Here is a 10,395-nt window from a genome sequence, read left to right as displayed (position 1 = left end):
GAGCGAAACGTCCGACACTTTCTTCACAGAAGTACAGATGACGTCTCAAGAAGCCTTTTCCTCGATGGACAACTCCTGTACGACTGAGAGCCTACACAGACTCATTTAAAGGTAGACCTTTTTTTTTAACATGCAACATTTTTATAAAAATAAACCAAAATTAGCACATTTTCAAGAACTAAAACTAAACTTGAATGGGACTCTGACAGAATGGAGTCGTTTGTGCTGTGCAAACCATTTTATTAACTGCTAGCAGACAGAAACAGAAAAAACTGAGCTGGTTTGTGTCTTGTTTGCAGCTCTGCTGCTCAGCCTGAAGCCACTTTTACATTTACATGAGTAAACTTTGTACAAGATAAAAAGAGCCTGGACATAGGGCATATATTATTATTATTATTTTTTTTTATCATGCTTTGTTTCTACGTGCTTGCCAACAAACAGGAAAGTTGCTGATCCACGCAGAGCAAAGGATACTTACAAATGTCACTATGGCGAAAAAAATAATCTGCCACAAAGAATCTTTAAAATAAAAAAACACCTCTATTAAACTGTGTTGTGGGCTGATTAATGGTATGTCAGTCAAATTGGGTCTATAATAAATGTCAATACCCGCTCTGAAGAATCTACTGTGGGTAACGCTGCCCCTGTAAAGGTGTGGAAACTTACAACAAAAGTCCCTTCATTTTTCCTCTACTTTTACACGCGATTGCCTTCAAAAACGTCCACTGGTTGCATTTCCTCAACCGGGGGCAATTAATTATGAAAGTGTAATGCAATAGGCTGTCATCTGCAGACAACAAAACGGGAGGTAATATTGTTTGAAAAGTCATTAAGGATGCCGTTTTTAGTCAAAGGTGGTTTTTGTAGTGTCTGTCGACCCAATGCGGCCTCACTTGCATACTTCCCTCCCTTACGTTTTCAGAGCCACCAGAAGCGCACGTAGACGATGAGCATGATGAAAAAGACGCCGCCGGCGGCCAGCTTGGCATAAGTGGAGCGGGTGTTCAGGTACTTGGCGTCGCTGCGGTACTTCTTGGACAGGCTGGCCAAGTTGCTGGCCTTGGAGTCTAGTGCTAAAGCAGGAGAATGTGAAAAGTCAATACACAAAACAACTTTATAGTGCACAACACAGCAGCAACAGAACCAATATTGTAGTGGCGCTAGGGCGCAAACTGTTCAGCCAGCATTAACAGCGTAGATGAATTCATTGCAAACAACATGGTAAGAGTAACACGCATGATTTTCACACCAACAGCTGAGTTGTAACATTTTACTGTAAAGCGCATGCAGAGGTAGATAAAGCTGCCGGATGCTGGAAAGTCATGATACCTCAAATGCTTTGCTTTTGTAGACCATGCACCCGGCAACTACAGGTGACTCAGCAGTTAACCGAATAGACGCGATCATCATACTGCGTTAAATGATTGACACATGACTGAAAAGTCGGCCAATGCAGGAACGTGAAAATATAAGAGAGTAAAAAATAATAATAATAATAATTACATTGATAAAACATTAAACACAGTATTTTACCATTTTTAATCCACACAGGACACTTGGTCCCAATAGATGAACATGTCCAGGGGAAAATATGGCTCAAGTCAGGAGCGTCCAAACTTTTTCCAGCAAGGGCCACATACGAAAAATGAAAGGATGCAAGGGCCACTTTGATATTTTGTAAATGTAGATATGCGAAGAACATACAGTTCAAGAAAAAAACTGCATCTCAGCTTTGTGATGTAGGCGAAAAAGCGTATTACAGTCTTCCCTCCTTTATAGCGGTTAACTGGTTCCAGACCCGACCGCGTTAAATGAATTACAATGTTAATTATTCCATTTATTAACATTGAATAGGATTCAATGTTAATAAATGGAATATTTTTGTAGTTAGAGCATCGATAACCTGACTCTGTAGACATGAAATAACACCCCTATAGTCACTTTTACGCTCTCATTATTCTTTGTTTACAACACATTGCTCCACTCTTATGCTGCAGGAACTCAATACAGCCACTAGCTAGCAAGTTAGCGAGCTAACCAGTTAGCCATTTCATTCCATTTTCTTCTGCTTATCCGGGTCCGGGTCGTCTCAGTAGGGAAGTCCAGCCCTCCCGGTCTCTGGCCACCTCTTCCAGTTACACTGGGAGGACACCAAGGTGTTCCCAGGCCTATATACCACGTTGTCCTTTAGACAGCAAAAAAACGCCTCTGCCAGTTCGAGCAGAGTAGTGCACTCCATTTGGCCACAACTGCTTCAAGATGTCCACAAAATCGACATAATTTATGTAAAATGACATATAGGCTGGTCAATGACTGCATGAACACTGACTGAAAAGTCGGCCAGTGACAGTGAAGATCATGCTGGAAGGCTGGACTTTAAACATAACCGTAATACATGCCAACTGCGTGGATGTAGCCCAACTTCCTGTATAGCCATGACATCAACCAATGCACTCAATTTGAACTCATTTGCTTCAAGATGCGATTAATAAAGTTCACGCAAGCGACAGAATTGATGGACATATAGACCGCTCAAAGACTGCATGAACAGGAAGGCAACATTACATTCTGACTGAGGTAAATAAGGTATGTCTTACCAGAGAGGGCCTCTCCTCTCTGCAGCACCTCTTCTATATTGGCCACCATGATCCTCTGCACGTCCTGCAGCTCTGTGTTGATGCTGCCCAGATTCCTTCTGGCTCGGCTGTCTATGTAGGCCTTCTTGGTTTTTTGGATGTAGGTGTCTGGTCAAGGGAGGGGATCCAGATTGTGACAGTTAACAGGAACGACCATAGTGACCCAAATATAAGACGACCTTAAATACAAGCCCCCTTTTTCAAGACCCGTTTCAGAAAAAATGATATAACAACTGGTAGACAATAATGCAATAAAAATGATATATTGTCTGGTATGTGTGAGTGACAGGGAAGTCGTTTGGCGCCACCTGTTGGTTTGGACTTTTTTTCTTTGAGAAAAACGCAGTCAATAGGGCGCGCATGGTGGCTGAGTGGTTAGCATGTTGGCCACACAGTCAGGAGATCGGGAAGACCTGGGTTTGAATCTCCGCTTGGGCATTTCTGTGTGAAGTTTGCATGTTCTCTCCGTGCGTGCGTGGGTTTCCTCCGGGTACTCGGGTTTCCTCCCACATTCCAAAAACATGCATGTTAGGTTAATTGGTGACTCTAAATTGTCCATAGGTATGAATGTGAGTGTGAATGGTTGTTTGTCTATATGTGCCCTGCGATTGGCTGGCGACCAGTCCAGGGTGTACCCCGCCTCACGCCCAAAGTCAGCTGGGAAAAGCTCCTGCATACCCTCACGACCCTAATTAGGATAAGCGGCATAGAAAATAGATGGATGAAAAATGCAGTCAATAAGATATTGTGACAACTTGTCTTTCTGGCTGGTCCCAGAGGCCAAATGCACACAAAGCATCATGGGAGTGACACATTTTGCACATTAAATACAACAACAACAATTAAATATACTGCTCAAAAAAATTAAAGGAACACTTGGAAAACACATCAGATCTAAGCTGGAGGAAAAATGATCTTGAATATCTTTCCTGATAATAAGTGGGTGATGTATTAGTAACAAAATGATGCCACATAATTTGATAGAAATGAAAATGATCACCCTATAGAGGGGGGAAATCAAAGACACCCCAAAAATGAAAGTGAAAAAATGATGCAGCACACTGGTCCATTTTGCCAAAATGTCATTGTAGCAACTCAAAACGATTCTCAGTAGTTTGTGTGGCCCCCACGTCCTTGTACGCATGCCTGACAACGTCGGGGCATGCTCCTAATGAGACTACGGATGGTGTCCTGGGGGATCTCCTCCCAGATCTGGACCAGGGCATCACTGCGGTCATTTTTTTGAGCAGTGTACAATAACATATGTAACCATAGCAGATGTGTTTTGATTTGTGTTATTTGAGCTCGTCTTGTTATGAAATAAAAATGATGGTATTCTTGAAAGATGCACACTTTTTCCTTGTACCGCTGTGTGAAAAAAGTGGCAGTAGGTTTGGGAGTTGTGTTTAAGTCCATCTTCAACTGGAAAAGGCCCAACAAGCTCATCTTTTAATAGTTCCAGCCCTTACCACCTTGCTGGCGTCTGAGTTGGACTGGAGCTCTGAGTCACTCTCATCTCATCAGTCCATTAAACTTTTGAAAAATCTGTCTTCAGATATTTCATATATTTATATATTTCAAGTCATATGGCCAAGTCAATTGTGCACACCTAATAGTGTTCATCTCCTATGGCCACACACTCCCTCAGTACACACACGCACATGCACATCATCTGGTATGCTTAAACCCCATAGGCATTCAAGTTTATTCAGCTTGGGGTTGGAAAATATGCATAAAAATGAGAATATGGTCAAAATACTGACTTGCCTAATAATTGTGCAGACAGTGTAGTTGGAACACATTCTCCGGTCACCCTTCTTGAAAAGAGGGACCACCACCCTGGTCTACCAATCCAGAGGTACTGTTCCAGACTTTCACGCAATATTGAGACGTGTCAACCAAGACAGTCCCTAAAAATCCAGAGCATTGAGGAATTCGGGGCGAAACTCTGCCACCCACCGGAGCTTTGTCAATGAGGAATTTTTTGACTACCTCAGACACGTTGATTGACCTGTCCGCTTTGTGTCCTCAGACTCTGCTTCCTCCATGGAAGGTATGTCTGTGGGATTGAGAAGAGCCTCAAAGTATTCCTTCCACCTCCCGACTATATACTCAGTTGAGGTCAGCAGGCCTCCGTCCCTATTGTAAACAGTGTGGACTGGGCGCTGCTTCCCGTTTCGGAGGTGCTGAATGGTTTGCCACAACCCCTTCGAGGCAGACCTAAAATCGTGGTCCATGGCCTCATTGAATTCCTCCCACACTCGGGTATTTACTTCGACTACCGCCGAAGCTGTGTGCTGCTTGGCCTGCCAGTCCCTGTCAGCTGCTTCAGAAGTCCCACAAGCCATCCTTCTTCGATAAGACTACTTCAGCTTGACGGCAGCCCTAACCTCCAGCGTCAGCCATCGGGTTCTGAGTTTTCCACCACGAATGGCACCAACCACCTTGCAGCCACAGCTCTGATCGGTTGCCTCGGCAATGGAGACATAGAATAGGGCCCATTCGTCTTTTTGTCATTTTGTAAATCTAATCTGGTGTTATTTTCTTCTCATAACTGGAGATTAATGAACACGTGAGGGGGAGGTGAAATTGGCTGAATTAATTTTCTAAAGTGGTCCTTCGACCTTTAGTAGGTTGTGGAGAATTTAATCTCCAACAGTTACTATAAATGTGTTCCCCTCTGGGGCGGACAGGAAGTGACATCAGGGGTTCAGAGTTGTTACAGCATGAGTAAAGGGCCACAACAGTAGCCCATGTTTTTATTCGGGCTTATTGCGCCTGTTGTGAGATAATTCAAACCTGCAATAAAGGCCTGTTGCTCCGGTGATCAAGTCTGGTCCTTGTGTATCTCATTAAAACATTACAGTAACATTACTGACACCTCGTGACCAGTGTAGAGTACATTTCATCACCGTCTTTAAATGCGTCTATTGAATGTCTTATAGTTGTATTTTAGTTGATTTAGCTATTTTTAGGCTTGAAATTCTTACTTTAGACAAAAAATAAGTAAAATATACATATGTTTTGACTAATAATAGGCTGTATTCAACCACTAAACAGCATGATTTATCAATTCATGTTTTTTGAAAAACCGTGATAAAGTGAAGCCATGAACTTCCAAGCGCAAAGTCATGAGGGACAACCATTATGTGCTTTTGTGTTCCTTTTTTGTAAAATAGTCTTTGAAGTTATTTAATACATATTTTTAAATATTTAAAAAATATAGAAATATATTGGCAGTTTACAGATGTATTTATTTGTTTTTCCAATATTTTCAAATAAATTTTATAATAAAATAATAACCTATGCTATATTGTATGAATGGCACTCGATGCTACATGGTACTATAAACGAGTGCTGCCATCTTCTGGCTTCCTCTTGTGAAGGACATATCGTCTTGTATCCCTCATACTAGGCTAGCTGTATGTCTAACTGATGCTGTGGATGGGACAGTGTTCTATACAGTATTCAGATTTCAGCCCAATAAAGTACAGAAAAGTAAACCTTTCTGCTTACCAAACTCAATAAAGGAGTAAGGCCGGGACACGGTGGGTACTCTCTTCCCGTGCTGCTCATGAAACTCAGCCTGCAGGTCCTCCAGGTAAGCGAAGGCCAGCTTCTTGGGAAAGCTAGCTTCACACAAGACGAGGTAGCACACCCCTTTCTCAATAAAATAGCTGCAGAGAAGACGAGAAGATACTGTAACTACGACTGATGACGGACCACAATCATCCAAAGTTTGTCACTCACTGAAACGACATAGAGCCCGCCTCTAAAGTGCAGCGTGTGGGACTCTGTTCGTTGAGTTTTCTGAAGAGCTGCTTGGCTTGACTCTGGTACTGCTGCAGGTCCCGGCCCAACTTAAAACACACAAGCAAGGAGATGGTTAACAAAACACATACAGTAAACATGTTTGCAGCCACAAAACACAACAGGGTGACACGTGAAGACTAATGAGTGGTGTATGTACTGTATAAAGTACTTTTTAGCCACTAATAAGTGTGGTGTTGGCATGAATGTCCTTGAATGCAACACTGTAGCATCACATCAACACAACATTGGTGTACACAAACACAACAAACCTTTTCGCTTCCCTTTTTTGAGAGCAAGAAAAGCAAGGAGAGAATGTTTAAAGAATGTTAGATTAAGATTGGTGTTATACAGAAATGGATGACAAGCGATCTAGTCACAATACATCACTTTTTGCCCATGAGCTAACATTTAATGGTGCTGATTTTTAAAATAAAAAAAGTATTATATTTCACCACAGGACAAAAATAAGTATTTGGATAGTTGAACAACATTAAATGCTGTTTAAATTACACGTGCAGAAAACAAATGACCAGAAATGATCCATATCAATTGAAAAATACTATGGCAAGTTAAATGGTAAATATGCCAAAATTAATAAATATAATAATACTAATTAAAAAATGGAAATAAAAGAAATGGAAATACATTTCTCATCAATTAACATCAGGAACAATTTATCTTAAACTACGATGGGGAAAAAAAGTATTTGACCTATATTTTCTAACTTACTTTTGGCACATTTTGGGATGGTATAATCCACATATTTAGATAATTTTAATAATATTCCATATTAAATTAAATTTGCATGAAAAAAATTACTTAAATCAACTACTCGGGGAGGAAAATACTAAATGCTGATTGAATACCACATTGATATCACCCCTCTTTGGGTAACCGGGAAAAAAATCATTCTTAAAAAAAATCCACCTCAATTAAAAAATAAAATAATAAAAGTCAAAAATGATACAATTGCTTAAAAAAATTATATTTATCATAATAAAGATAACAAATGTTACATTCCTCATCAATTAACGTAAACATAATTTGATTTGAAACTGTGATGGGAAGAACACATAATTTACTCAAACTTTTGCACAGTTTTGTCATTTTATACTTCAAAAAGGACAATGTGTAACACCATAAATAAATATTATTCGTTATGCATAATAATGCAGGCCAATTGTAATTGTAATAATTGTCTATTACTCGAAGGGAGATAGGCTATATAACATTTAAGCATTGGCAGTGAGACACTAGTATTAGTCTACTAATAAATAGGAGACAGGCCTGTATCAGGACACATGCAACATTAAAAAATAGTGTCCTTCACATCGGTGAAGCATTTCCTCACTGTACTGTACTGGACTAAACAAATCAGAGAAGCGCCTATATACAGTGTATTATACGCATGTCAGTGTGACCACACAGACGTTAATATGTAATCAAAATATAGATGGACATAAAACCTGCTCGTCCTCCTGCATCGAGGCGGCCAGCGGCAGGCCGTCAGCCAGCCGGGCGATCATGGTCAGGAGCACCATCTCTGCCCACCTATGATATCAATAAAAGAAATGCTGGAGGTGAGTATACGGACAGCCCGGAGACAGACAGGACTGACGCTGAGCTGGCCGGAAGAGCGTCAGCTTTTTGTGTACGTCGGCTTGGTCATTCCGTCACGTTGCCACCCGGAACCTTTGCAACCGTTTGCAGCCGTTTGGAACCAAAAAAGGGTTCCGTCCCGTTTTTCATATTGACTAGTCCAATTTAGGGTTCTTCAGCCGACAAGGCCTACTCGGTCGACGAAAGCCAGTCGTCGCTCCTCCTCCGGCCGCGACCAGCTTTGCGAATTTAGACTGTCGAGACCAAGGACCCGAGACCTAAAGGGAACTGCTGGCTCCCCCGCAAATTAATTGAACAGAATGTAGTACGCGATGGCGCAGGAAGTCCACTGTGACGGTGGGCGGGGTTAGGCGAGCAATAATGTACAACGTACACTCCTGATCAAAATCCTAAGACCAGTTGAAAAATTGCTAGAATTTTGATTTTGAACATCCATCCATCCATTCATTTTCTATGCCTCTTATCCTGATTAGGGTCGCGGGTGTATGCTGGAGCCAATCCCGGCTGACTTCGGGCGAGAGGCGGGGTACACCTGGACTGGTCGCCAGCCAATCGCTGGGCACATATAGACAAAAAAACATTCGCACACTTCATTCATTCATACCTATGGACAATTTAGAGTCGCCAATTAACCTTTGGATCTTAATGAGGTTTTAAGTAGAGCTACGATATGCAAAAAGAAGAAGGGGGAGTGAGACAAAAAGCATTTTGAAAAAGAACCAGTATAGAAAATGGATGGAATTTATTGAAAGCAACAATTAAACTGAAATAGAGTGTTTATCAGCTGATCAAAAGTTTAAGACCGCTCGAAAAAAAACAAAAAACTCTCCAAACCAGAACAAAAAATGTTGTCGGGAGGACTCAGTAATGAGTAGCTCCACGGTTCTTGTTTATCGCTTCAAAAATTGCTTTGGACATGCGAGTGTTTCCAGGAGGCTAGTGGGAACATTGCTCCAAGTGGTGACGATAGCTTCACGAAGGGCATCAACTGTCTGGAACTGATGGCCATTTTTATAAACTTCCCTTGCCATCCATCCCCAAATGTTCTCTATGGGATTTAAATCAGGGGAACATGCAGGATGGGTTTTTTTTGTTTTTATTGCTGTCTGTAAGTACCTGCGAGAGACTTACTGGAGACTTACAGTGATGTTATTCTCCCTGTCCTCAGGTGGGATCTCTTTGTCATGCCAGTAACGTTGGAAGCCATCTGGACCGTCAAGGTTACATTTTTTCCCATCAGAAAATACAACTTTTTTCCACCTTTCAATGTCCCATGTTTGGGACTGGCAAAGTCTAAACGGGCAGTTTTGTGGCATTGAAGGAGACGAGGTCTTCGAATTAGTTTTTGTTTTTTTAAACCCTTTTCCCGCAGATGCCGTCTGATGGTTATTGCGCTGCAGTCAGCACCAGTAAGGGCCTTAATTTGGGTCAAAGACCGCCCTGTGTCTGATGGACAGCCAATCGGATCCTCCGGCACAGCGCACGTGTGATTTCTTTGTCTAGCACTTGACTTTTTTGTTCCATAAACTTTCAAGAAAAAATGTAGAATGAATGTCTTACTGCTCCCAACCTCAGCAGCAATGGCACGCTGCAAGAGGCCTTGCTTATGCAATCCGACCACGTTCAAAAAGAGAAAGCTTCTTAGCTTTAGTCATCAGGAGGGCATGACAGTGTGAATGCCTGACAGAAAATGAAAATATTGAGCAGATTTTGGCTTTTATAGACTTAAAGTTTTAATCAGGTGATGAACAACCTATTTCAGTTTGGGTTTTTTTGTTTAGATTACAAGCTCCAAATTTTTTTGTCTCACTCCCCCTTCTTGTGTTTGCATATTGTAGCTCTACTTAAAACATCATTCAGATCCAAATGTGCAAAATGCAAATTCTAGCAATTTTTCAACTGGTCTTAAGATTTTCATTAGGAGTGTATATTCCCTAGCGCTGAGCTGAGTATAAAATAGTTCGACACTGTGCATACACTTTGATGAAATGGATGAATGATATTTACTCAACACAATGAATTTATCTATTCGTATATAAAAATATGTTATACTGCAGAAATATGATCTACATGTAGATATCAATAAAAACTTGAGCAGCAGTATGAAAGAAACTATTTCCTACGTTTTACTTTTTTCCTTCTTTACAGTGTTGTCAACGCTCAGGGGTGGATTGGCCATCCTGTGGGGCCAATGGACGACCGTTTATTTACTTATTTATTGCTGCGCTTTACTGTTACGCTAGAAATAAATGGAAATTGATAGATGCCAGGCACTAAAACCAAGCGGAAAACGGTCACTCAAGTCGAAGACCGCCCACAAGCTCGT

At 41.3% G+C, this 10,395-nt stretch overlaps 1 protein-coding gene across 2 annotated transcripts; it reads right to left on the bottom strand.

The window, feature by feature from the left end:
- Positions 1 to 230: 230 nt before the first annotated feature.
- sec22bb (SEC22 homolog B, vesicle trafficking protein b) lies at positions 231 to 8,493 on the bottom strand. 2 transcript variants are annotated; one of them, XM_054790952.1, is made up of 6 exons: positions 7,916 to 8,493; positions 6,719 to 6,730; positions 6,387 to 6,496; positions 6,153 to 6,313; positions 2,598 to 2,744; positions 231 to 1,073 (listed from the first exon to the last, which is right to left on the bottom strand). In XM_054790952.1, exons 1-6 carry the CDS (start codon positions 7,988 to 7,990, stop codon positions 919 to 921), a joined length of 660 nt encoding a protein of 219 aa, XP_054646927.1. In that variant the 5' UTR covers positions 7,991 to 8,493; the 3' UTR covers positions 231 to 918. The 2 variants fall into 2 exon arrangements, with proteins under 2 accessions (XP_054646927.1, XP_054646928.1); XM_054790953.1 differs by lacking the exon at positions 6,719 to 6,730 and having other exon boundaries at positions 7,916 to 8,491.
- Positions 8,494 to 10,395: the final 1,902 nt, after the last annotated feature.

Source organism: Dunckerocampus dactyliophorus, chromosome 10 (genome assembly GCF_027744805.1).
Source record: "Dunckerocampus dactyliophorus isolate RoL2022-P2 chromosome 10, RoL_Ddac_1.1, whole genome shotgun sequence".
Classification (NCBI taxonomy): domain Eukaryota; kingdom Metazoa; phylum Chordata; class Actinopteri; order Syngnathiformes; family Syngnathidae; genus Dunckerocampus; species Dunckerocampus dactyliophorus.
The sequence above is the reverse complement of the archived record's forward strand: the minus strand, read 5'-3'. Positions and strand labels throughout refer to the sequence as shown.

What these genes read in the sequence shown, in the direction of transcription:
- sec22bb (XM_054790952.1), bottom strand. Translation starts at nt 7,990, where the DNA reads ATGGTGCTCCTGACCATGATCGCCCGGCTGGCTGACGGCCTGCCGCTG. An exon ending in GCGGGCTCTATGTCGTTTCA is followed by an intron (nt 6,314 to 6,386) that starts GTGAGTGACAAA and finishes TCTTCTCTGCAG; the next exon opens with CTATTTTATTGAGAAAGGGG. An exon ending in TTACTCCTTTATTGAGTTTG is followed by an intron (nt 2,745 to 6,152) that starts GTAAGCAGAAAG and finishes TCCCTTGACCAG; the next exon opens with ACACCTACATCCAAAAAACC.